The following is a 26,042-nucleotide window of genomic DNA, read 5'->3' as shown; positions in this document are numbered from 1 at the left end:
TCGTCGGTCCTCGTCCGACCGATCCCGCCGCAGCCATGTCTTCGCAACAGCTGCCCCAACTCAACATCGATCGCTATGTCGTAATCCATGTTGCGACCACCTGTGACGAGCACGGCGTTTATGTGACAAAGGACTCGGCCGAGGTGATTGAGCTTGGTTGGATCTTGCTCGACGCAAACTCGCTCGAGGAGGTGAGTAGCACATCCTGCCCGCTCCGCCATCTGTCCAGATACACATCCGACCAGAGGTGCTGCCCGTGACCGACGGATTGCTGACCCAGTCTTGAACCTGCCAGATCACCCACGAGAGTGTCCTCGTCAAGCCAGTCAACACTCCCATCACTCCTCTCTGCAGTAAGTTTCTGACGCTACTGCCCCGGACATCTCCATCTCGATTTGCTCCACGCTGTCTGGCTCCGCCAACCACGCGCCCGACTACCACCAAAATTTCCCGCTGTTGGCGTCTGGGGTCGGTCAATGATAGAATGCTTGGGCTAACACATATTTTGCAGCGAGCCTGACCACTTTGACTTGGGAGCATGTTCGAAACGCTGGTACCTTTAGAGACGCTATCACCCGATTCGACACATTCGCTACCGAGTACTTGACCTCCAAGAACCTCGACTTCGTCTTCGTCACACTCGATGCTTGGGACCTCCGTGTCCAGCTTCCTCGCGAAGCCCGCGACAAGGCCGTCGTGCTGCCTCCCTACCTCCAGCACTCGCGAACCTTCGATCTCCGCACCGAGTACCAGCGCTGGCAGCAGCACCACCCCGAGTCCCTGCCTTTCGGACCATCAATGCTCTCCAACATCTGCGCCGCTCTCGAGGTCGAGCCCGTCCAGTCGAGTGCTCCCATCAAGCACAACCTTCCCTTCCACCTGCAGGCGCTTGCCCCAGCTTCGCCTCGGCGTGCGATGGAGGAGGCTATTACCCTCGCCCGTGTCCTCCGGGGTTTGATTAGAAAGTCACAGCCTCCCCAGGAACACCCCGATGTGCTGACACGACCTATGGATGCCCGAGCTGACGTCCGAGCTTTCCTCTCGGAGAGGAGCAAGGTTCTTCACATGTCGGGTCTCCCCCACGACACCACCCAGTCGGAGCTTGAGAGCTGGTTCACCCAGTTTGGTGGCCGGCCCATCGCCTTCTGGACCCTCCGAACTCCCGAGCAGCACAAGCCCACCGGTACCGGTTTTGCTGTCTTTTCTTCCCACGAGGAGGTGAGTTGACTGAGACACCCTTTGTTGGGCATGGTTCCACTGCGTGGCCACACGCAAAAATTTACAATGTGTTGATGCTAATCAATAACAGGCTGCCGAGAGCCTTTGCATGAATGGCCGTGCCCTTAATGAGAAGGCCATTGAAGTCTCGCCCTCGTCTAGCCGTGTCCTCGACCGCGCTCAGGATATCCTGACTCCATTCCCTCCCAGCAAGAACCGTCCCCGACCCGGTGACTGGACCTGCCCCTCTTGCGGCTTCTCCAACTTCCAGCGCCGAACCGCCTGCTTCCGATGCTCGTTCCCCGCCGTCGGCGCCGGCCCCTCGAACGATATGGGTGGTGGCAACTACGGAGGATACGGTTACGGTCCCCCTGCTATGATGCCTCCTCCTCCCCACGGCGGCCACCACGGTCCCATGGGCCACGGTGGCGGACGCATGGGTGGCAGCGGTGTTGTGCCTTTCCGTGCCGGTGATTGGAAGTGCGGCAATGAGGTATGTGGCTACCACAACTTCGCCAAGAACGTCTGTTGTCTGCGTTGCGGTGCCAGCCGCGCGGGTGCTGCTGTCGTTGCCGACTCTGGCTACCCTTCTCCGATGGACAATGCTTCACAGTACGGCATGAACCAGGGTTCCATGAGCGGTGCTCCTGGACCCGGACCTTTCGCTTCTGGCAGCTCGTTCGGCTCTGGCGGTGGTTACAACCAGCACTTTGGTGGCCCTCCCAGCCACTATCTTCCCTCCGGCCTGGGTGGCGGTGCGGCGGCTTACCCAAGCTCCCTAAACACACACGGCTTCGGCTCCGGCCCTGGTTCCCACTCGGCCGGCCCCTTTGATAGCAGAGCTGCCGAGGCTGCTTTCCAGTCGGCCACCAACGGCCCCGCGTCTGCCGGACCGTCCAACAACTTCTATAACAACAACGCCAACAACAGCGGCGGTAACAACGAGAATGACCCCTTTGCGTTCCTGTCGAGCGGCATCGGTGGTCTGTCTGTCAGCGGCGGAGATGCTCGCCAGAACGGTGGCTCGGCGCCTCCCAACAAGTCGCCCGCTTAAGCAGTACAAGCTGCTTTAGCCGGGCCGGTGTGTACACGTTCTCGTTGGGCCTCCGCCAGGCAGGCATCTATCCATCAGCAGCAAAGCGAGGAAGATAACCGGTGGCGGGCGGTTCCGTGTCACTTTTTTTTGCGCAAAAACGACTTTGAATGAACATAGAGCATTTGACCTTGGCAAATACCTTCTGGACTTGGTTGTTCTCTCAAAGGAAAGGCGGTACGGTGTGTGTATTGGTTTCGGAAGACCAGGACGGAGTGTCGGATACTACTTGATTCAAGGCGGGACGTGTTACAAAATTTCGAAAGGTTGGAAGACAAAAGTGACTTGAGTACCTCGCCGATGCCAGGGCTTGCTGCTTGGTGTTGAGGGACGAGTCTATTCGGTACGGGCTATTACTTGCTGGGGGCCACGGCCTGTTTCATTTTTGATAAGCCCAGGGGGCGGCAGAGTTGTCGTCGTCGTCGAGGCTTCTCCATCTCTCGAGTCTCTCACTCGGTTCTTGGGAGGGAACGAGAGTGATACGGTGAGTGAAGGAGAGGACTACGGATGGACGGACTACTCTATCTGATTCCCCGGGTCTTTACGGGACGGAGGCGGCGGCATTGCTGGAAAATGGGTTCGGGGGGTTGGGTGCATAGCGCAGGGGAGTGTAAGGGTATATCTTGGCTTTTCTGTGTGACTCAAATATCCAGTTCGCCGGTGTTAGCTTGGTTGTTGCCCGACAAGCTGCTTTTCTCTGTTGTCATCCCTGCCCCTATTTTCACTCTTCATGTTTGTCTATCTGTCTGTCTATCTGTTTATTATGCTTGTCCTTCATTATTCACACACACACAAATTTGATTTCAACCCCCCTTGTTCATCTCTCATCACTTCACCTCACATAAACATCAACCCCATCTTACATCTCACCTTGTTTTTCTCTCTATTTCTTCATCTACCTGTTTATTCATTTCATCTCATTTTCACCTGGGACGCGCAGGAGCTGGGGAGCTGGAAACGGAGCGGCCATGGAACTACCAAAGGGAGGAAAACATACTAGGGGCGGCGGACATGGAGGAGTCAGGGTGTGTCAAAAAAGGGAAAAAAACATATATCATCTCACAGAGGCTGGCTATATCTTTGTTGTTTGCTGCTAGGGATAGGAGGGGGGGTTCCGGGGTGGTGGTGCTGGTGGTTCTCGTTTAATCTGTCTCTCTTGCCTCTGTTCCTCTCTCTCTCTCTCTCTCTCTCTCTTTCTTCTGATGTTTTGGTTCCCCTGTTCGTTCTTGAGGTCCTACTAAGGAATATATGCAAGAGAATAGGGGGTTTCACTTGATGTTGATGATGTTTTTCTCCTGGCATGGTTCGTTGATGATACCACCAACTCAGGGGAGGGGTAAGATGAAGAAGACTGTTTGGCAAAGAAACTCTGGTCGAGATGGAATAGGATAGGAAGGATGAGAGCTGTCCTTGTTTTAATGTCTGTTGTTTTTATCCCCCATTCCGTTCTCTATGGGAAATCTTGAGAGGGGTATGTCCTAACCTCTCGTGTTTTTGTCTCGAGTGTCCAAGAGGTGCTTCCTTGTGTTCTGGACCTTTGTACGTTTTTGCTGACGAGATCTGGCTAGGCGTAGGGGGGTTAGACAGGATCGGTGAACTGACGGTAGACTGCATGTTGATTTTTGGCGGGAAAAAGGGTCGGCAAAGAGATTGCTACTACAGATGTAACTAGGCAGTCAAGTGATGAGAGATAGGTTAAGACCAACTGATATTGGTTCATTTTCTATGTGATCTATCATACAGTGTGTGATACATGGCTCCTATTATCCATCCCCGGAGCCCCCAAAAATCCGTAGGAGCTTGATGCTGTCCCCAATTGTCTTTAGTGTGAAGCTGGACTGGTCACTGTTGTGAACCCTCAAGTCTCATCAAGACAAATGACAACAAAATATGGCCTCGGAATCCCTCTCTGAAGTCTCTTGAGTGGTGCCAGCCTGTCTCAGTGTTGAATATCTTCCTGTCTTGTCAAAATCTCTCCGTTATCTTCCTCACCCAGGAGGAATCCCCTTTTCCCACGTAGATGGAGGTCATCTGTCGTTGCCAACCTCTCATTCCTGCATTTCATCGTCCTCATCATAATAGTCCTCATAATCCTCTTCATCATCCTCATCATCCTCATCATCCTCATCGTAACCGTCCTCATCTTCGCCTTCTTCACCTTCTTCACCTCCTTCTTCACTTCCTTCTTCACTTCCTTCTTCACTTCCTTCTTCATCCTCCTCCTCCATTTCTTCGTCGCCATCCTCTTCATCTTCAGACGGCGCCCCTCTAAGAGGAGAGCGAGGCGGCACCCAGTCGACCCGGCTCCGCATAAAGGGATCTCCCATGTCGTAGCGGTCCTGGTCGAAGGGGGTGGCCATGTTGGCCTTGGAGAACTTGAGCCACGCGGTGGCCTTGGCGACTTCGTCATCGTTCACCTCGACCTGCGTCGTCATGAGGAAGTCGGTGCAGAGATCACGCCAGGCTTCTTTGTCGTCGAGAGCGGGGACCTGGGAGGGCTGGTCCTTGGGAAGGGCCTGCATGCGGTAGCCGCGGTTGATCTCGACGTTGGGGTCGTACTCTTGATCGGACTCGTCTTCGCTCTCAGAGTCCCAATTACTTGCGTGACGGTCGTTCTTCTCATCTGGATCGTATTGCACAGACCAGGCCATGGCGCGCAGACGCTCATCCTCTTCGTCCTCCTCGATCTCTTGCCGCTGCTCAGGGGTCAACTCTGTCCATCGCTTCTTTAGGGCGTGCCTCTTCTGCCACCAGCACGTGGTGTCGACGTCTTCGAGGACCTCTTCCTCGTCAGAGATGTACATCTCCTCCTCGGTGGGGACAAGGTTCTCTCCGGTCTTGAAGTCGATGTAGCCCCAGACGAGCATGTGGTTCAAGTGCTTGTCAAGATCAAGCGAACGGTTGATGGATTCAGTAACGACCAACTCATCTGGGCGAAGCAGATGGCGAGTGCCTGCTCCCCAGCCCTCGCAGTGACCCACACCAAGCTCGCGGAAGGGGACTCCATGAAAGTTGGTCACGAAGCGGCGGTTAGGATTGAACCACGCCGGGGGAGGGAGGTTCATATCGTAGCGGGCCTTGAGCTCTACGATCTCGGACATGGTTCTGAACTTCTTGCGAGTGAGACACTGCCATAGGGGGTACAGGCCGCGCTGGCCCATCATGAGATGGAGCATCTCGTGGGAGTGGGGTCTGAAGAAGGGGTGGTTGAAGGCCATGGTAAGCTTGACGAAGAAGAATTGAGCATTGTAGAGATGCTGATCGGTCCACAGACTGGTGTCGGCCATCAGCTGGGATCTCTGAGCGCAGGTGGCGACCTCCAGGAGGTGCCAGATGCGCAGCAGAGTGGCGTGCATCGTGTCGGGGACGCGAAGGCCCATGCGAGCCATGACTGCGAGGATCTGACGGCAGTATCGATCACGGCCGAGTATCATCTGTAGATACTTCATACCGGGGATAAGGCGGACGCCTCCTGGAGTCTTGTCGGTGCCGGAGCTGGAGCGTTTGGCCGGGTCTGGGACGAGGAACTTTGCGACGCTTCGCCAGGGGAACAGCCTACCAGCCTCGGGGGCTCTGCTTCTGATCCATTCGCGGATGGATGAGAGCATGTGGCCATCCAAGGCTTCACGGAAGCCACGACAGGCAATGTAGAGGTTGAGAATGTCCTTGCCGCGGAGATGCTTGGCCAGTTCGATGGCGAGCTCGAGGTTCTTGCAGAGAGCCGTGATTAGGTCCATGCCGCTTCTCATGGGGGGAACGGCGACGATCTCCTTCTTCTCTTTTTCGTAAGGATCCTTTCCATTGAAGTGCTCCTTGAGGAAGGCTTCGGTGAACTTGTATCTCTGCTTGGTGGCACCGTTGATCTTGCGAGTCTCGACCTCGATGTCGGGTTCCCTGTCGCTCTCGGTGTCCCAGGCGTCTTCGTATATGACAGCATCATACATGTGGGGGTCTTCTACATATGGGACGTTTCGCACGATTTGGACTTGCTGCTGTTGTTGCTGCGGCTGCGGCTGCTGCTGTTGGCCGTTTGGCATGTTCTCAACTTGCGTGCCCGCATCTCGTGTGCCTGCATCTTGCATCTCCTCATCTTGCATATCTTCATCTTCACTCTCTTCAGCGTCTTCCTGGCCTTGATCGTCTTGAACGGCCTCATCGCCATCTTCGATATCTGCATCGTCGAGATTTTCCACGAATTCGGTGCCGTCGATGCCAAGGGCATCGAGTTCGTCCTGAGTCCGATCTTGGCGCTCGGTCACCCCCTGATTGAACTGTCTGACTCCAACCGGTTCCTCACCCGGTTGGCCGTATCCCTGAAGAGGAACTTGCTGCTGCTGTTGTTGAGGAGGCTGGAACCAGAGAGGAATAGGGGTTGGTGCAGGAGCGCCGAACTGGAAGGGAGCGTTGGGTATGAAGAAACCAGCTGGGGGCGGAAGCTGAGGCTGACCCTGACCTTGGAACTGGAGGAGAGCCTGCTGTTGGCCAAACATCTGGATTTGATAAGGGGCTTGTTGTTGGCCAAACTGTTGGCCAGGGTTTTGCTGTTGAGCCTGGAACTGTGGCTGAGCAAGGCCCTGGTGTTGGCCATGATTCTGCTGTTGACTGATGCTCTGCTGTTGACTGATGCTCTGCTGTTGACTGATGCTCTGCTGTTGACTGATGCTCTGCTGTTGGACAGCAGCGCCTTGGAGTTGGCACTGACTTTGGGGTTGGACCTGGCACTGCAGGATCTGACCTTGGGGTTGGAACTGGAAAGGGTTTTGCTGTAGGCTTTGAGATTGGTTCTGGCCAAAGCTAGCCTGAGGTCGGCCGAGACCCTGGAGTTGACTATGGCTCTGCTGCTGGCCAAGGTTCTGCTGTTGGGCAGTGACTTGGCGTTGAACCTGATTCTGGAGTTGGGCCTGATGCTGCTGGGACTGGCCCTGAGGTTGACCAAAGCCTTGAAATTGACCATGGTTCTGCTGAGGTTGACCATTCATTTGTTGATTCTGAGTATGGCTCTGCTGTTGGGCAGCAGCACCTTGGAGTTGAACCTGGTTCTGGGGCTGGACCTGACGCTGCTGGGTCTGGACCTGAGGTCGGAACTGAAAGGGGTTTTGCTGCTGTTCCTGAGACTGGGCTTGACCAAGACTAGCCTGAGCTTGAAATTGGTTCTGGGGAGCTTGAGGCTGGAACTGAAAAGGAGCTTGCTGCTGGGCCTGGAATTGGAGCTGACCAAACTGATAAGGCGCCTGCTGTTGCTGCTGCCCGAAGCTTTGCTGCTGTCCAAAGCCCTGTTGCTGCTGTCCTTGAAGTCGGGGCTGCCCGAAGGCCTGCGCCTGGAAAGGGGCTTGGGATTGACGCTGGGTCTGGAACTGGGGAGCTTGCTGTTGCGCCTGGAACTGGAAATGGCCATGGTTTTGCTGTTGACCTTGATTTTGCTGCTGGCTGTGAAAAAGATGCTGGCGTTGGGCCTGACCTTGAGCAGGAATCTGAGGTTGAAAAGCAAATTGGGGTTGAGCAACAGTCTGGCCATTTTGAGCTGGCTGCATCTGAGTACGGGCGGCACCCGGGGCAAGAGCTTGGTTTGTGGCTAGCGCAGAAGAATTGGTCGGGACTCGATTTCCACGATTAGGCGGGTTGGAAGGCGGGTTAGATGCCATGATGAGGATGAAAAGTCGAGTGTCTGGGCAAGATAGGGGAGGGGATGATGTTTGAGGGGATGATGATGTCGGTAGCGATCGCGTATCACCGATCGATCAAGCTGTCGTGATATCGGCAAAAGCTTGATCGGTCGCGGTGAATGTTTTCGTGCGGCGTGATGTTTTGTTGTTTGGTGTTGAGAAAGGAAGAGAGGGGGAAGAGGGAGGAGGTGAAATCGAGATTTGGCCTCTGGCCTCGACGTGGAGGTGCGTTTGTTATTGACAAACGGGGACAATGAGAACAATCAGTAGAACAAAAGTAAGCGAATTGGGTAAATAGCCCTGAATAGAGTGCTGGTGCACTACAGAATCGCCCCGTCAACAGAAAACCTCGTGCATAACTTGCCAGCTGCCTGACAATGCCTCGCCAGTCCTCACTTTTCTCGCACTTGCAAAGGAATAGCACACAATATGCACCCCAAGATTGCACAGGCTGAACACAATTTACATAAACTTGATTGACCATTACTGTAGATAGTCTCTGGGACCCAAACCTCTCCAAGCGCTTCCGCATGTCACTCTAGGATATATCACGCTTCAGCGTCGATGGCAAATCAGACCTCTGTTGCCATCGCTCCCAGAGCTGCTGCGTCTCCTCATCCTATGAAGACCGGAACTTCTCCACGAACCTCCACCTCACCTATCGGTCGAGCTCATCGACAGGCAGGTCGCCGTCGTCTTTACCAACAATTGACTCGGCAACCTTCCAAATCTGCAGCAGATTGTCCTCCGCAGCGCTTGCTACGAGCCACGGCTCATTAGGGTTCCAGCTAAAGTCGGCAAGATGGTTCGTGTGGCCACCATGCATGAAGAGCCTGGAGACATTATTAGCCGTAGTACAACAACCGCCTGTCAGGGGTCAAGCTTACAATTCAGGGGGGCCGTCGTCCTGGTCGTCGGGAAGCTGCTCTTCACCCACTTGAGAGAGATCCCAGAAGATGATTCTCCTGTCGTAGCTGGCACTTCCCAAGATACCAGCCTCGGTAGGATGCCAAGCCAGAGATGTGACAGCGTCGTTGTGGCCCTCCAGAGTGTGAACCTTCTCCTTGACATTTCGGAGATCCCAGATACCAATCGTCTTGTCCGCCGAGGCGGTAGCGACGAGCACCTCCGAGTTAGGGTTGAATGCCAGCGCATTGACTGCATCCAGATGGCCGTTGCGAGCCACCACAGCGGCCTTGGCGGTCTCGCTGTGTCGGACATCGACGATCTGGAGCGTCTGATCATCCGAAACGGAACCGATGAAGTTCTTGGAGATGGGGTGGTACTGGACGTCATTGACAATCTGGCTGTGATGAGTGTACTTGCGGGCGGGGTTCAGAATTCTAGAGTCGGCCTTGAGAGTGTTGAGGTCCCTTTTCAGATGTTAGTTGGTAGCTCTGGAATGAATGTCAGATAGAAACTAACCAAAGGCACATGGTAGTATCCTCGCTACCTGAGGCGAGGCGACCCGCCTCATGGGGGTTCCAGTTGAGACCGAAACCCTCGGCCTTGTGGCCAACAAGCTCGATTTGAGCATTGATCTTGCCAAGAGAGGTAGGCTGGAGAGGGTGTTTCGTTCGGTCAAAGATCAGAATCTTGCCATCAACGCAGAGGGTAGCAATGATGTCGGGGTTCTGGGGTTGAAAGCGAGCCTTGTTCACCTCTCCAGGATGCTCGATCTTCTGGACAATGTCACACTTGATGGCGGCAACATTGCCCGACTTTCCGTAGCCACCAATCTCGCCACGCTCATCGTCATAGTCGCTGGGGTTAGGTGTCACAGCCTTGGGAATCTGGACATCGGCAATCTGGACGAAGTTGGGGCTCTCATCCGAAGTGTGAGTGCCGAGCAGAAGGCGGTGCATTCGGTAGTTCTTGCCCTCGGGTTCCTTGACGTCGGGAAACCACTGAACTGTCAGGGTTGGCCAGGTGAGGGCAGTTCTATTGCGATGGTCATATTAGATGGCGATACAATGATGAATAGAGTAATGCGACTTGCCCAAGAATCATGTCATAGAGAAAAGGGCTGTTCTTCTTCCATGTTTTGTACTCTGCGACCTGGGTCAGTACCTAGTCAATGTGGCTGGCTGTTCACTAGCATGCATACCTTCGTTAATCAGGCGCTCTCCCTGATCATCTTCCTCCTCGTGTGTCATCTCGACTATTGTTTGGTGAGCGCGCCATCTTTTTGCGATTGATACCCATCCAAGGTGGACATGGTGGATGCAAGGCTGTCCGCAACTTACTGTCCACATCGCGCTCCGTCGATTGAGCGGGCGCCATGACGGGCTTTCTTTTCTCGAAGTGATAAAAGAAATGTTCGTAGATGAGGTAGATGAAAAGAGTAAGATGCTTGCTTCACGGCCTTCTAGGAAGTCACGAAAACAAGCGTTGGTGGAGAGATGCAAGTAGCTGGAGATGGAGAGTGAGGCCGTCGCACAAAGAAGGCTGAAAAGTACGGAGCGGTGGTGGTTAAACGCGTATGTAGTCGCGTAAAGTGACAGTGGAAGGCGGCCAGTGAAAGCGAGCACTAGCCACACTAGCTGGAATGGAATGTGGCTCAGTTTTTTTGCGACTTTAGCGCGTGTTCCAGGCGATGATCTCAGTTACAGGCGGGCAACGGGGTAGTGTACTTGTGCGCTACCAATGAGCAGCCCCCTTATTGCCCAGCTGGCATGTACCTCCGAAGTGCATCACAGCTTGTCGGCCTCCGGATTGACTCACGCCGGCAAGAGCCCCTCCATCAGCGACAAGGCAAACCGCCGCCCTGTGTGGGATGGATGGAAGCCCCACCTTTGCTACGGTAGCAAAGCCCCAGCCCGACTGAGTTCCATGACTGCTGGACTACATCGTCACGACAACACGCATCGTCGCGACCTTAACCTTTCTCCCTTTAAACCTCACCTCCCGACTCGTCGCAATCACCGACCCTCTTGGTTCCGCCATATCTTTCATTTCCCTTCGGGCGTTGTAGAGGAAGTTTTCTTCGGTTCTCTCTCTCTCTGCGCTTGATTCCGGATCTCTTGGTTCTTCCTTGTTCCATCTTGTCAGGCGTCGTGTCGGATCACCATTTTTGTCTTCCATCTTCGCTTGCGACAGGATTTTCACCGTTTTGCGCTCAACTTGTACGAGCGACTTGGAGCCCGACTCCAATTTCATATCACTTTTCCGCCTTGCTGAACTTTGTCGTGGGCTGAGAATCGCCCACTAACCCGTCGCAATGGGGTATGTCCCTCTTCTGGCTCTGCCACTCCTCCATAGTTTCAATGGCTAACCCGAGTTCTTCCTGGTCGCAGTGTCCCCAAGTTCTTCAGATGGCTCTCTGAGCGCTATCCCGCAATCTCTCAACTCATCGCAGAGAACCGAATACCCGAGTTCGACTGCCTCTACGTTCGAGATCCTGATACACCCTCGTCGCGCTGTATGCTAACCGCGGTTTAGCTGGACATGAATGGTATCATTCATAACTGTACCCACAAGGATGCAGGTGAAGACGTATCCTTTCGCCTCAGCGAGGAGGAAATGTTCATCCGCATATTCAACTACATCGAACATCTGTTTGGCAAGATCAAACCCAAGCAACTCTTCTTCATGGCTATCGACGGTGTCGCACCGCGAGCCAAGATGAACCAGCAGCGTGCTCGGCGTTTCCGAACCGCTCTCGATGCCGAAAAGGCCCGTGAAAAGGCCATTCGCGAAGGCATCGAGTTGCCCAAGGAGGAACCCTTTGACAGCAACTGCATCACCCCTGGTATGGCTACTCTCATAGGAATGATTCCACGTTCTAACAGACCATAGGCACTGAATTCATGGCTAAGCTATCACAGCAGCTGCGATACTTTGTCAACAAGAAGGTATCTGAGGATACTGATTGGCAGGGTTGTGAGATTGTGCTTTCCGGCCACGAGGTCCCTGGTGAAGGAGAACACAAGATCATGGAGTACATCCGAAATGCCAAGGCTCAGCCCAACTACAACCCCAACGTGCGACATTGTCTTTACGGCCTCGATGCCGATCTGATCATGCTGGGTCTCCTCAGCCACGATCCCCATTTCTGCCTTCTTCGAGAGGAGGTGACATTTGGACGTGATTCAAAGAACAAGTCCAAGGAGCTTGAGCATCAGAACTTCTACTTGCTCCATCTTTGCATCGTTCGAGAGTATCTAGAGATGGAGTTCCAAGAACTTCAAGAAGAAGGCGCTCTCAGTTTCCCATTCGACCTCGAAAGAGTCATTGACGACTTCATTCTTATGGCCTTTTTTGTCGGCAACGATTTCTTGCCTAACCTGCCCGGGCTACACATCAACGAGGGAGCATTGGCAAACATGTTCAGGATCTACAAGACCATCCTACCCAAGGGTGACGGATACATCAACGAGAATGGAGTCATCAACTTGGAACGTCTACAGCTCCTGCTTGGCGAGCTGTCGAAAACCGAGATCGACAACTTTGAGAACGATGTTTCGGATGAAAAGTGGTTTGCCGCGAAACAAATAGAAAAGGAGGTTGGAAATAAGGGTGCTTCTGGGCGCAAACCCCCCAAGGGAGGGCAGATTGTCATCACCTCTGCGCAACGGGATCTTTGGAAGCAAAAGATCCGACCCTACATCTCCAAGCGCTCTGATGAGCCTCTGGATCTCGGCACTAGCCTTAAGGCAGCTGACCGTAAGTTCGTCCAGGATCTAGCAGACTCTATGCACCTCCAATGGTCTACCAAGGAGGACGACGAGGGCCACCGTCATCTCATCGTGTCCTTCCCTCCCAAGATTGACGATGACGACGAAGAGGAGGAGGAGGAAGGCAATTTGGCTGCCTACCGAGTGATGAAGACGTACGACAAGGCCCTGGTGGTTGACATGACCCCTGAGGATGCTGAAAAGCATTACGAGAAACTCTACCAAGACAAGTACCAAGGCTGGAAGACCAAGTATTACCTTCAGAAGTTTGAAGAGTGGGCTCCTGAAAAGTACGACAAGGAGCTTATCGCGCTGTGCGAGAACTACGTGCAAGGCCTGCAATGGGTCTTGTACTACTACTACCGCGGAATTGCCTCGTGGCCCTGGTTCTACGGATATCACTATGCGCCTCTCATCTCCGGTAAGCACAGAGGATGAGTTGCCTCTTTCAGTCTTCGACTAACACGATACAGACGTTGCCAAGGGTGTTGGCGCCGACTTCAATTTCCAGAAGGGTCAACCGTTTAAGCCGTACGAACAGCTTATGGGTGTCTTGCCAGACCGAAGCAAGAAGATTGTCCCCAAGGTCTACCATGACCTCATGACTAACCCTGACTCTCCCATCATCGACTTTTATCCTCGCGACTTTGAGCTGGACATGAACGGCAAGAGGATGGACTGGGAAGCTGTTGTCAAGATCCCCTTCATTGATGAGAAGCGCCTGTTGGCGGCTATGGCAACAAAGAATGATAACCTGGAGCCGGATGAGAAGGCTCGGAACGGTTTTGGTGTCCCCCTCAAGTTCACTTACTCACCTGACGTTAACTTTGTCTACCCATCGCCTCTCCCGGGCGTTTTCCCCGAGGTTCAGAACTGCCGGTGTATCGAAAACATCTTCGATCTTCCCGACATGGAGGGCCTCGATTATCTTGCCGGACTGACAACTGGTGCCTTGCTGAACGTTGATGCTCTCGCTGGCTTCCCCTCGCTGCATACTCTTCCCTACACTGCCCAGCTTCTCGGAGGATTTGGTGTCAACGTTTTCCAACAGGACAGCAAGAACCCAAGTGTCATTGTCACTTTGACTGATACGGAGAATCGCACCAAGACAGAAACCTGGAAGGCAAAGCTGGGCCAGCGTTGTTTCGTGGGCTATCCATTCCTCCAGGAAGCCAAGGTCATTAAGGTCCAAGACGAGCTCTTTAGCTATGAATTGGCCGACAATGGCAAAGACATTGTGACTAAGGATCACAACAACAGGGAAGCCGCCGACTGGGCCAGGGAATCTGACTTTCTTGAGAACATGCACTCAAAGCGGTTCGGTATCATTATTGGACAAGTTGAATGCCTCATCTATGTCCACATGCTGAAGGGCCTCATCAGAACTGAGGAGGGTGCATTGATCAAGGAGTATGCCGAAAACCCAAGCCTCAGGAGCACCTACGCTGCACAGACCATTGTCGACGAGGTTGTCAACGAAGATGAGCGCTTCATCGAGAAAGCAGCATTGCCTATTGAGGAAGAGTTCCCACAGGGCACCCGGGCGTTCTTCCTTGGCGAATATGCTTACGGCCGCCCTCTTGAGGTCACTGCTCATACCAACAACAAAGCAGAGATTGTGGTCTCGATGCTCAAGAATAAGGAGCACGAGTTCGCAAAGCAGATCATCCACCAGGCGGAGCGCAACAACCCTTACACTCCTTCGTTCGCCGTCGCAAAGCAGCTGGGCGTTCATCCTCTTGTATTGAGCAAGATAACTTCGTCCTACCAGGTCATCAACTCTGGTGGGTTCAAGTTGAACCTTGGTCTGAACTTGAAATTTGAGGGCCGAAAGCAAAAGGTACTTGGTTACTCGAGGAAGTCCCATACCGGTTGGGAGTTCAGCGGCCTGGCGATCCAGCTTATTGCCAACTACATGGTTACCTTCCCTGAATTCTTCGCGGCCATCCAGAGGGAGCCCCAAAAGAGCGACGTTTACGAGACAGACTTGTGGCAGGACCCCGCCGTTGCGTCTCAAAAGGTCAAGGAAATCGCTGCTTGGCTGAAGACGCAAAAGACGAACCAGTTTGAGCGTGTTCCCCTGGAAGCCGAACAGCTTGACTCGGCGGTCGTCCAGGCTCTGGCCACCGTTGGAGAGCAGATTCATGTCGCTTCCCAGGAGATTGACATCAAGAAGCTGCGTGGCGTTCCTCGCTCGGCCCTCCTTAAGCCGTCTGACGCAGAAATGGTGCTTGGCAGCCAGAACTTTGCCCTGGGAGACCGAGTCACGTATGTTTCTGCTGCTGGAAAGGTGCCTATTGCCACCCGTGGAACGGTTGTCGGCATTAGCAGGACGGCCACGGCTCTTCTACTGGATGTCGTCTGGGACACGGCTTTCATGAGCGGAACTACGCTCAACGAGAGAGCTCCCATGTTCCGTGGCCAGACTGTTGCCGCTTCTGCTGTGCTGAACACGACGGACAAGCAGGTCGTCTCAACCACCAGCAGATCGCAACAGCGACGGCCCGTTGCCACGGCCCCGGCGGGCGGGTACCAGAATGTTGGCCACCCTCAGTACAGAGACGCGCCTGCTCCAGCGCCCCTGCGTGGTGGATGGCGAGGAGCCTTGAACGGTACGCCCTCGCGTGGCCGAGGCAACGGGGCTCGTGGAGGTGGCCCTAACCTCGTCCACAGCACTCTGGTTTACCGCAACGGTCCTCCCGATGGCGCACACCAGGGCCAGGACAGCAACGGACATGGCCATCGAGGTCGGGGCGGTGCCCATTCAAACGGGCGAGGTCGTGGACGCGGCAACCTGCATGGCTCACCCGCTCCCGATGCAGGAGAGCAAAAGTACGGCAACGTGCCGCCGCCTGCCAGCCTTGACCAACCACGAGGAAGGGGACGCGGTCGTGGACGTGGCGGAAGAGGCCGCGGAGGCCGTGGAAGAGGCAACGGAGGGGCTGCCAGTAACGCAACTCAGGGCTAGATGCCTGGCCTTTGGGTTTATCAGCCTTGACCGACTGTGTACTTGTTTACGTGTTACGATAAATGTTGACAGGTCTGGGTTTTTAAACATGGTATCATGAGAGATGGTGGATGTGAACCAAGTCGTCTAGACAAAATGTAGATATCTGCATGTATCATGAAATCACGAAGATAATTGTCTGGGCCAAAACAGTACCCATAAACATGAAATTCAACGATGATTACCCACTCCATTAAACGCCATAGCATGCTATAAATCTGGATTTAGGGACTAGCATGACAGCCGGCCTCCTCTAGGCGCTCTTCTTGGCGTCCTTCTTCTTGGTCTTGAGGGCGGGGAGCTGAAACTTCTCACTGATGCCGCCAGCCAACTTCTTCCAGAGGCCAATATCCTGGCCTTGGTCCCAAGTCAGGAGGCCGACCCAGGGCTGAACATTGTAGTGTACCTTGAGCTCCACGTTGTCCTTCTCAGCGACCTTGCCGCTGGGGTGGGTGATCTGGTACTTGGGCTTCTGGTTCCTCAGCTTGAGGATGCCACTATAGATTCCTGTCAGACCATGCCACTAGCGAGGGTCACAATTGGTTGGAGACTTACCGGCTGGGATCAATGGATTTGCCCTCGGCGCTGCGCTTAAGCTTCTTCATGGCAACAGGGCCAATGTTCTTCAGGTGGTCGGCGCTCGGGTTGGTGATGATGGAGTCCCAGATGACAGCCTCGTTGGTGGCATTGCCAGGGCCGGGCCACTCGGCGGTGACGTAGACGAAGAGCTGCTTAGTGTTCCATGTGAAGAGGGACGAGAAGTCGGCTTCGAGGGAGAACTTGATGATGGCGTACTCCTCCTTCTTGGAGCTGTAGTAGTGCGGACGACCCTTGACGCTGTAACGAGATAAATGTTGTCAGCGATTGCTAGCAAACGGGGAGGAAGCAAACGTACACCTGGACGTTTGTGGGGGCGATGAGGCCTGTGGAAGGGATGCGCGGCGCAAGGAGATCGGAGGCGGCGATGAAGGCTGCGACGACGAATGCGACGGTGGTGAAGAAGCCAAAAGAGTTTTGGACGCGGGTGAGGGAGTTATACATGGCGGGCGAATTATCGAATGCTATCGAAGCATTCCCCTCGTATTATAAGAAGAGAAAAAAAAAGAGGGAGAATGGTGTTTAAAGACGGACGGTGCGTTGTCGCGTCTTGGTGTTGAAGGTCCAAGTAAGTACCTACATTTACTGGCCACGTTTTTGGAACCAGTCCCTGAGGCGCTGGAGGTGTGGCGTCTCAGCCTTGTGGTTGATTGGGTCATTGTGGGGTTGTGACGACAGGCACAAGCGTCAGACGAGAGAGTTCGGATAATAGAGGGTGGAAAAGAATAAAATTTAAAATGATAGGCTAGTTTTAGAGACTTTATAGGGTCTCTGGAATCTGTATAGAGTAGTTCATATCATCGATATATGCTGTTCAGCTCATCTCCGTCGTCAGGCCCCTGGATTCCAACAGCTCGGTCCCTGCGAGGCTGACAGTTGGCTCAGTCTCCACTGCCGAAGGTTGCGACGCCCCGAAGAGGCACTAAAATGTAGAGGACGGACCCCACTAGCACCCGGTGCTTGATTTCCAGCCTCTACCTGAAGGTTCACTCCATCCATCCATCTCTCTTAGATCTCCTCCCACGTCACCTCCCCTGCGTCCTGCACGCCATTCCCTTCCCCTCGATCCCAGCGCTCGACTCTGCATGCGTCCCTAAGCATTTCGTCCCCTTCAGGCACTCGGCTCCTCTGCCTGCTCCCGAGTACTGCTAAAGTCTTCAACGCCGAGCGGCCCAGACCGCTGACACCGACGATCGCCTCCACCCCCAAAACCTGCCCCAGTCGTCAACTTTTTTTCAGGGTGGAAAGCTGGAGGGCCACGCTCCGTCTTCGCCTTTGAGGGACCAGAGGAGGAAAAAGGCTCAATGGGAGTGCGCACTACTCTTGTCTTCTTTCTGCTGCGACCCCGTCTCGTCCTTCGCTTCGCGCCGAGCAGAGCTCTAACACGCAGGCTGCAGTCCCTTAGCTCGTTATCACTCCGACGCCAACTCTTTCCCGGACTATGGGTAGGCCCTTGGACCGCTCCTGAAATACGATCCTCGCGCTGACACTCTCTGGAGCGTTCCGGGTGATCTCGCAAACATGAATTCACGATTGGTCGGTCCGCCTTGGTGTCTGTGCAGCTTGATACATGACGATGCTGATACAGAGAGCAGAGGGCGCTCAATGGCCAGCAGGGGCCGGTGAGCACCATGAGCTGTAATGGCCCGACGACCAGAAAGAATTCGCGAATAGCACCGCCACCGGACGATCGATCTTCGAAGCGCCAGAAGCGTGCAGACGACCGGTCATCGACCGGCCTCACATCAAACTACTTTGCGACACAAAAACGGCCCATTGAAGACGTCGAAGACGATTCGCCCGGTACCTCAACACCTCAGATTCACGACTTGACGAGAGATGGCTCCCAGCCAGACACAATAGACGTCTTGAGCGTCGCGAGCACCAGCAAAAACACATCCACTGCGGCCGATATCTCAGAGTACCGCCATGTGCAGTCACGAAACTCTATGAAGAAGCCCCGGCAAAGACGGTCGCGAGCAGGCAGGAGACTGACTCCCAGTCCTACGGATGTCGATGACGCCCACGCCGTCCAGCACCGTAATCTTCCCCCTCAACATCGGCATTCCAGCGCCATCGACGAGCTGGAAGTTTGGTCACAGGACAATCCGCCTCCTTCCAATATCGTCTCCGATCTTGTTGCTCAGCCGAAAAGACGAGCAGGGGACTATGCGCCGCCAGTTACCAAGCGCTTTAAGATAACCGATGACTTTGCGGATGAGCTTTCAGAACCAAACAAACACAACAACCTACCCGCTGGAAAGAAACCGACCAACTTTTCGTCATTGGTGTCCCAATCTCCAAACCGATCCAGACAGCGAGGAGATATCCATCGCACGGCTTTCCAGCCATTACGGCCTGTATCACGGGGACGAGAGGCAGTGAACAAGCCGGAGTACCCTGACCTAGGCGTAGTTGGGGCTGCTAGTGGACGATACCGTTTCTATGCAGAGAAGCCCGACCAACAAGTGAAGCTTCACCTTGGAGACTACTTTGCTAAGGTCGTTGACGAGGGTAAGGGCACGGTAGGACATGCTCCCTGGCTTGAAATCAGGAAAAAATCTGTCAAATCTATCGAACACGCCGCTACAAACAGTTGCTTTATCCACATCACCCGCTCGATGACAGCAGAAAGCCCCGGCACCCTGGTATTGCAGCTTGCAAGCAAGAACGATGCTCTTTGCCTTCATAACTGGTTATACGGGTGCTGCAAACAAGACGAGAGTGATGAGTAAGTTCTATGCTTCACATCGATCTCAGAGAACAACGACTAACAATATTCAGCGCAACCCTCGGACTCAAGTTCAAAACCGTTTTCAAAAAGGCCAAGGACTTCGAGGCACAGGGGCACAAACAGTCAAAGATTCGTAGTCCTGCTGCAGCTCGGCTTGCGGCTGTTATGGAACAGACCTCAGGCGAGTACTCAGAGATGAGAGACCCCTTCAAGGGTGAGCCCGTCACTCAAAGGCCCGTTAAACTCAAGGATCAGATGAAGGGCGTCCCTGAGCCAGCAAAGGACGCAAAGGCGGAAGCACAAGAGTTGGAAGAGGCCCCTGTGGTCACTCGGAGCCAACGACCCGAGACCCGACGGACAAGAAGATCGTCTCCAGTTCCGCTGATCCGCGACAAAACTCCTGATCGTTGGAGTATGCAAAATCCAGGTTGGGACAAGGACTGGCACAGGTCCTTGGTATACCCCCCAACTGGCAAGAACCGGGCCACTGTCGATAGGGATGATATTCCGAGACTCGATGAAGGCGAGTTCCTCAACGACAACCTCATCAGCTTCTACCTCCGCTACCTTCAGATTCAGCTGGAAAAGGAGCGTCCCGAGGTGTTGGACAAGGTCTACATCTTCAACACATTCTTCTTCGAGAAGCTGAGGTCGAATCGTGCCAAGATCAACTATGACGGCGTCAAGACCTGGACTGCGAGAATCGATCTCCTCTCCTACGACTACATTGTCGTTCCTGTCAACGAGAACGCTCACTGGTATCTTGCCATCATTTATAATGCCCCCCGACTACTACCTCAACCGGAAAAGAAAACCCCATCAAGCGAGCGCGAGGCGATTGTCGTTGAGGATAATGATTCAACGAGATCCCCAAAGCTCTCGCCCGTCGAGCGAACCCTTGCCACAATCTCTCTCGATGAGGAGGTTTCCAAGCCGAACAGCGACCAGGCGATCAACGGCGTCAACGATACTGCCTCAGATGTTGCGCCAGTTAAGAACGCCGAGGCTCCCAGCAAGACAAGCAAGCGGAAGTCGAGCGGCGGGACCCAAAAGTTCAGCATCGACGAGCCCAGGATCATCACCCTTGACTCTCTCGGTTCTGCACATTCACCAACTTGCAAGTGCCTCCGGGACTACCTTGTCGAGGAGGCCAAGCACAAGAAGGGCGTCGAGATCACGACCCCCCCAGGTGGCATGACGGCTCGAAACATCCCCGAGCAGGACAACTACTGTGACTGTGGAGTCTTTGTCTTAGGATATATGGAACATTTCCTCCAAGACCCGGATGAAGCTGTCCGCAAATTGCTCCAGAAAGAACAGACGAATTGGAATATCCGACCTTCGCAAATTCGAAAAAAAGTCCGAAACCTCCTCTTCACATTGCAACAGGAGCAGCACGAACGTTTAGAAAAGGAGAAGCAGCAGAAGAAGCAGCTCAAGGCCGCGAAGGCAGGCCTTTCGTCTTCTCAGGCGGTGCCATCTTCCCCCCAAGTGCCACCAAAAAGCCCAGGGACACCAAGAGTCAACCAGGAGGTGAAGAGCCCGATGCCAAATGGCGTCAAGACCCCGGTGGCCAACGAGGCCAAGAAGACGAACGAAACTTCGGCATACTTTCAGGTGATGCCCTCAGAGGAGCTGATACAGCCTGAGACACCAAGCAGAGGCGAGCCACTGCTCATTCAGTTTCTGGAAGATGACCGCGTTACCGACGTTAAGACCTCAAGTTCCAACGAAGTCTTTCATTCAGCACCTTGTTCACCGATCAACAGTGCATCTAAAATGCCAGTTAAATCTGCCGATGGGGTAAAGTCCCCCCCTGAGCAGAAAGCGGCGGCAAAGTCAACGCCACCCCATTTTGTACAGAAAATGGTTCATTCGCCTTCTCAGGCCCCTGGCACTTCATCGACGATGAGGAGAAACAGTTCACCGGTGGTTGTTACCGTCTCGAGCGACGTTCCTTCAGCAAAGTCAACCAGCAGGGTTCATGTCATTGACCTAGAACCAACTATCATGGCCAGCATCGAAGTCGACAAGCCCTCTGAAGGGGGGCCACAGTATGATGGAGTTGATCGATCCATTGATCTCACCAGTTAAAGGCAAGCTATGGGATGGGATAGCAACGAGACGACGACTAAAACGGGTAGAGTCGAGCATAGCATTTTTTGGTTCTGAGCATTGGCCGAGACAGGCACGGAGAGTGATTCTTGTCATGGAAGCTAGGATTTGCATTGTGGGGCATCTCGGGGCGTTTGGAGGCCTTGCATCAGAGCAATAAAGCAGAGAAGCGTTGTTTTTACATCATGAGAGTGACGAAGGCTTTTTTACGGTAGAGAGGATATCGAGATACAACCAATACCCAGCCAACAAGTTAAAGACAAGACCCAGACTCCATAATGACAAGCAATATCATGACAAGTACAATAGAAATAAAAGGGGGATATGTAGGTTGGGTATGCTTTTGTGACATTTGGTGTGGGTTCAGTCTCCGCCACGTCTATTCAAATAAGTGCTTTCATATGACATCTATTACGCTTCTCATTCATCTTCCTCCTCGTCCTCGTCTGAGCTCCCGCTCGCGCCGTTGACGGCCGGCCGCTGTATCCTTGGGATCTCAAACACAACGCCTCCGTTCCGTCCGACCTTGACGGGCGGATTCCATCTTCCTAACCGGTGCTCACGTCCCACGGCCACCACAACACACAACCCGTCCTTGCCCCGGTCGCCGCGCTCAAACAAGGAGATGTCGTTGATGACGCCCGTGATGGGGCCCGGCGCTCCTTCCTCCTCTTCTTCCCCAGGCGCCGAGAGAACGCCGCGGAACTCGATCTTGCGCTTGTCCTCGCTCAACTGCCAGACGCGGATGTGGCCGTCCCAGCTGCCAGTGAGGATAACATCGGAGTAGGGGATGGTCTTTATGGCGGTAATCCAGCGGGGTGTTGGGGGCGGGACGACTTGAGGGTCTGGATCCTGCTCAGCTGACGCCTCCTTAGGATCCAGGGGCTTGTCGATGCCATGCGCAATGGGTTCGATGTACACAGGCTTCTTCTTCTGAACACTCCACAGGGCGAGGGAGCCGTTGTCGCTTCCGGTGACAAAGAGGTCGTCGTCGATCATGGCGACACGGTCCATACTACCCTCGTGGAGGAGCGAGCGTGGGTTGACGGCCGGCCGAGACTTCTTGTCCACAGCGCCGCCGCGGAAGACGAGCTGTGTCTCTTCAGCTACCTTCCACAGACGAGCCGTTCGGTCGCGCGCGCCCACGCTGACGCAGCGCTCCTGCGCAAGGGCGTCGATGTCGAGAACCTCGTCTTGGTGGCCGAACAGTGTCTCGACATAGGCTAGCTCGTCCAAACTCCAGACCTTTACCGTGCGATCCTTGGAGCAAGAGTACAGCTGGTTGGTCCCCCTGCGGAATGCCAGGCCAGTGACAGCGTCGCGGTGGTGGGTAAAAACCTTCAGGGGCTTGAGGGTAGGGGCGTCGTAGATGATGAGCTTGTGGTCCGCGCCGCCGGTGGCCACAAACTTGCCGTCCGACGACGCGGCGATGGCGAGAATGCGGTCCGTGTGGCGCTGGTAGTTCTTGTCCTTGGACTTTGCCGTGGTGCCCTTGAGCCACGTCTCGAGCTTGGGCTGCTTCCTCGGGGGCGCTGGGGGCTTCTTTGGTTTCCGCCTCGTCGTCTGAGGGTACTGGTGCTGCGGAAGGTCCTGGGTCTTCCACTTTTGTACGTATAGGTCCTTGGTGGTGGTGTAGATGTAGGGGGCGCACGCGGCGATCGAGGTGACGGCGTTGGTGTTGCTTCGGAAAAAGGTGCGCGTGGCCTTGTCAATGGCCAGCTCAGAGGCCAATTGGCGATACACTCGTCCCTTTGTCTCGGCCACGTCCTCTTGTAGTCGCTCGGCGATCAGGTCCCGGTCAATGTCTGCCGCATCGAATCCGGCCTCGTCCACGTGCTCCTTGACGTTCTCGAGGTATCGCTCTGCGAGCCGCAACCTCCGCTCGGCGGCAGTCTCTCCCTCGTCGTCCGACTCATCCTGGTCCTCGGCGTCGCTGTCTTTCGAAACGCTGTCGTAGCTCTCGTCATCCTCGTCTGAATCGCTCCCAGAGATGGACTCGTCGTCGTCTCGCTCGACTTGATTCTTGGTGGGGCCGGGGGCCTTTGAAGGTGCCTTTCCAGAGGATTTTGAGGCAGCGAGCCTCTTCTTTGGTGGCTCCGGGGCGGCTGTGCGCTTGCGCTTCTTCTGGGAGCCTGGAACCGTAAAGAAAGAAGACATGGTGGCGACGCCGTGAGTTTGGCAGCCTGCTCACGACTTCAAACTGACCCTCTGCGAATAAATTTCTGGGCTGTCTGAAAAAAAAAGTTGAGCGACAGTGGAACTCGGAAAAACCACCTGCAGCGCCCGGCGAATCACAGGTCGATGACTGGGGCCAGTTTTTCCGGCTCGAGCGGTCAAGAGGGGCACAAAGCAGCAGGCGTGGGCAGCTCACGGATACTGACGCGCAGCGCTACAGCCTAACGGGGGAGCTTGCTTGGTTGCTGCTGTTGCTGGACCTCCAAGAAAGGCTGACAACTACAACTCGTCTACACTCAACCTCGACAGCTCTCTCCCAACAAATCATAAAATCGCCAACATGTGAGCTTCGTCTGAGCTGCAGCTACAGCTGTAATGTCTGCTAATGCTGTCTTCCCAGGGAGGTACTGTTGGGAATCACTGGCAAGGACTTCACCATCATCGCAGCATCCAAGGCTGCAATGCGAGGCGCCACCATCCTCAAGGCATCCGACGACAAGACCAGAGCCCTCAACAAGCATACCCTCCTGGCATTCTCTGGAGAGGCCGGTGACACAGGTACTGGAGCATCGAGCAGCCGTGAGCTGAATCACTGCCCATGACGACAGCTAACGCCTCCTCGCAGTTCAATTCGCCGAATACATCCAACGAAATGCTCAGCTCTACTCTATGCGCAACGAGTCCGACCTATCCCCCTCCGGCCTGGCGCACTTTGTTCGTGGAGAGCTCGCCACGAGTCTGCGATCCCGCAAGCCCTACAACGTCAACCTCCTCATGGGAGGTGTCGACCCCATCACCGGCAAGCCGTCGCTGTACTGGCTCGACTACCTAGCGTCGCTGGCCGAGGTTCCCTATGCGGCGCACGGATACGCACAGTACGTTGGCTCCTTGGTGTTGAAGGGCGAGGTGCCCGAGACATGGACCCAGACTGACATGATCCCACAGATACTACTGCCTTTCCATCCTGGACAAGCACCACCATCCCGATATCACGCTCGGCCAGGGCATCAAGATCCTGACTATGTGCACCGACGAGCTGAAGCGCCGATTACCGATTGACTTCAAGGGCATGGTGGTCAAGGCGGTCAAGGCGGACGGGATTGTTGACATAGAGTTTGACGACGACAAGGTGGTGAAGAGCGCCTGAGCGGGGTCCAGCGACGGATAGAAGGGGAAACATGAATCTGTACTTTTAGATGGGTCTTGGGGGCTAATGCTTGCAATAAAGATGGTTTCCTCCAGGGGCCGGTGCGGCATGTTTTGATGGATATGAGAGCTCGACTGAGTGTTGCAAAGCTCATCCCGTTATATCGATCCTCTACTGATTCACAGAAGAGTCCAATAGACAGGAAGGGAGGATTGCTGTGCAATATTGGTATCCCATCCATTATCAGCAAGACATTTGTGGAAGTCTAGCACCTGGGATTTCAACACCAATAATATTGAACCCTCAAGACTCGTGACTCTGAATGTTAAGTTCCCTCCTGGTTCAGTGAGTTATTGGCCGTCGGTCATTGCCAGCCGATGTATCCATAATTGTGCGAAGGCGTTTCCTTAGTGTAACCCGAACAAAGGAATCAACAGAGCCATTCGGAGTAGGCGACAGGAAACAAAGACTACGGAACGCTATCTAGCGTAGATTAACCCGACTTGACATCATTGTCAACTCCAAGCAACTAGATAGTTCTTACTGCGTAGTATATGTTCCTCATCCCCTTGTCCCCCAAGGCTTGCCGTCAGATTAAGATGAACGTACTACCAGACAATGGTTCGGTACTAAAGATCTCGATCCTGGTACATAGCCAAGCAGCCCTACGGCCAAGCACGGGTCGATGGGGTGACAGTGCCGTGACCCCAGAAATGTGTGCCCACTTGCTTTTGAGCCCCTCCAGGTGTCAAGCAAGTCAAACCCGAGAACCTTGTTCGGAGATGGTGAGGAAGAGTTCGGAGAAGGAAGGGAAGGGAATGGATGTGTGTCACGTTTTGAGTTTTTCATGTTTGATTTGCCATTGGATGACGCACAGCGATCAGCAGGTTCTAGATTTTTCTGGGAGAAGCCTCCACTGCCTCCGTGTCTGAATCATGGTGCCTTCTGGGGTTCCGTGTGGGTGGTCTCATGCCTGAGTTGCAGGTTGCCTAGGGGTCATGGGATATCGACTGATACTGTGCAATCAAGGCCGAACTGTGCATGGCATCCATGGCAAGGATCGGATGTTGCAGCATGTCGATTGCTTGCAGGAATCATGGCCCCCCAGGAGACGATGACGATATTCCGTATCGTTAGTGGCATTGTCGATAAACGGTCAAGAGTAGGAGTCACAAGAATTCACTGCTGGTTGATGCCAAAGCCCGGGATTCCTCGTCGTTTGATCGCGGACGTGTTGCGCCAGTTCACCCGCTTATCGGAGATTTCGTCATCAAACCGGGCTACCTACGATGCCACGCACCTAATCTGGCCTCTGCTGGCCCTTGAATCCCTGCGCTGTAGGAGCCGAGCAGGTCAAGAAGAGCAAAAACTTGAGGCTTGCCGCTCTACGCAGTAATTATCCAAAGAGATGAAGTATCCAGGATTGTTGGGCTTGATGTCCGGTGCAAGCAGCAATAAAAAGGTTGTGAAACACTGTTTGCAACCGGCTTCCCGTCTTTTGGTTACCACGACGATTTTTTCCTACCCCCTTCCCTGAGTTCCGGCTCTCAAACCCCCCCAAACCCGGTCCGGTACTTGAAATGGTCCTTGACACTCGCAAGCCGGCAACGCGAGCAC

At 54.3% G+C, this 26,042-nt stretch overlaps 8 protein-coding genes across 8 annotated transcripts; 4 read left to right on the top strand and 4 right to left on the bottom strand.

The window, feature by feature from the left end:
• Positions 1 to 35: 35 nt before the first annotated feature.
• On the top strand, positions 36 to 2,272 carry LRP88_06129 (3'-5' exonuclease family protein; the record flags this gene model as incomplete). The annotated part of the gene is made up of 4 exons (XM_083242669.1): positions 36 to 191; positions 296 to 353; positions 512 to 1,218; positions 1,310 to 2,272. The coding sequence occupies 4 exons, from the start codon at positions 36 to 38 to the stop codon at positions 2,270 to 2,272; spliced, it is 1,884 nt and encodes a 627-aa protein (XP_083101605.1).
• A 2,087-nt stretch (positions 2,273 to 4,359) lies between these two features.
• Positions 4,360 to 7,953, bottom strand: LRP88_06128 (uncharacterized protein; the record flags this gene model as incomplete). The annotated part of the gene is made up of 1 exon (XM_083242668.1): positions 4,360 to 7,953. The coding sequence occupies one exon, from the start codon at positions 7,951 to 7,953 to the stop codon at positions 4,360 to 4,362; it is 3,594 nt and encodes a 1,197-aa protein (XP_083101604.1).
• Positions 7,954 to 8,632: 679 nt separating this feature from the next.
• On the bottom strand, positions 8,633 to 10,257 carry LRP88_06127 (WD40-repeat-containing domain protein; the record flags this gene model as incomplete). Its single annotated transcript, XM_083242667.1, has 5 exons — positions 8,633 to 8,807; positions 8,862 to 9,347; positions 9,400 to 9,915; positions 10,045 to 10,135; positions 10,221 to 10,257. 5 exons carry the CDS (start codon positions 10,255 to 10,257, stop codon positions 8,633 to 8,635), a joined length of 1,305 nt encoding a protein of 434 aa, XP_083101603.1.
• Positions 10,258 to 11,194: 937 nt separating this feature from the next.
• On the top strand, positions 11,195 to 15,618 carry LRP88_06126 (XRN 5'-3' exonuclease N-terminus-domain-containing protein; the record flags this gene model as incomplete). Its single annotated transcript, XM_083242666.1, has 5 exons — positions 11,195 to 11,199; positions 11,271 to 11,364; positions 11,416 to 11,725; positions 11,773 to 13,071; positions 13,124 to 15,618. 5 exons carry the CDS (start codon positions 11,195 to 11,197, stop codon positions 15,616 to 15,618), a joined length of 4,203 nt encoding a protein of 1,400 aa, XP_083101602.1.
• Positions 15,619 to 15,910: 292 nt separating this feature from the next.
• Positions 15,911 to 16,698, bottom strand: LRP88_06125 (signal peptidase complex subunit SPC3; the record flags this gene model as incomplete). The annotated part of the gene is made up of 3 exons (XM_083242665.1): positions 15,911 to 16,154; positions 16,213 to 16,494; positions 16,553 to 16,698. The coding sequence occupies 3 exons, from the start codon at positions 16,696 to 16,698 to the stop codon at positions 15,911 to 15,913; spliced, it is 672 nt and encodes a 223-aa protein (XP_083101601.1).
• Positions 16,699 to 17,775: 1,077 nt separating this feature from the next.
• On the top strand, positions 17,776 to 21,082 carry LRP88_06124 (SUMO protease ULP2; the record flags this gene model as incomplete). Its single annotated transcript, XM_083242664.1, has 4 exons — positions 17,776 to 17,790; positions 17,850 to 18,985; positions 19,039 to 20,722; positions 20,876 to 21,082. 4 exons carry the CDS (start codon positions 17,776 to 17,778, stop codon positions 21,080 to 21,082), a joined length of 3,042 nt encoding a protein of 1,013 aa, XP_083101600.1.
• Positions 21,083 to 21,523: 441 nt separating this feature from the next.
• On the bottom strand, positions 21,524 to 23,260 carry LRP88_06123 (ribosomal RNA-processing protein RRP9; the record flags this gene model as incomplete). The annotated part of the gene is made up of 1 exon (XM_083242663.1): positions 21,524 to 23,260. One exon carries the CDS (start codon positions 23,258 to 23,260, stop codon positions 21,524 to 21,526), a length of 1,737 nt encoding a protein of 578 aa, XP_083101599.1.
• Positions 23,261 to 23,685: 425 nt separating this feature from the next.
• Positions 23,686 to 24,425, top strand: LRP88_06122 (proteasome core particle subunit beta 4; the record flags this gene model as incomplete). The annotated part of the gene is made up of 3 exons (XM_083242662.1): positions 23,686 to 23,836; positions 23,904 to 24,153; positions 24,224 to 24,425. The coding sequence occupies 3 exons, from the start codon at positions 23,686 to 23,688 to the stop codon at positions 24,423 to 24,425; spliced, it is 603 nt and encodes a 200-aa protein (XP_083101598.1).
• Between the last annotated feature and the right edge of the window lie 1,617 nt (positions 24,426 to 26,042).

Source organism: Fusarium phalaenopsidis (genome assembly GCF_050370095.1).
Source record: "Fusarium phalaenopsidis strain FUZ10S chromosome Unknown contig_32296, whole genome shotgun sequence".
Lineage (NCBI taxonomy): Eukaryota > Fungi > Ascomycota > Sordariomycetes > Hypocreales > Nectriaceae > Fusarium > Fusarium phalaenopsidis.
This window is presented reverse-complemented; position numbering and strand designations above follow the sequence as displayed.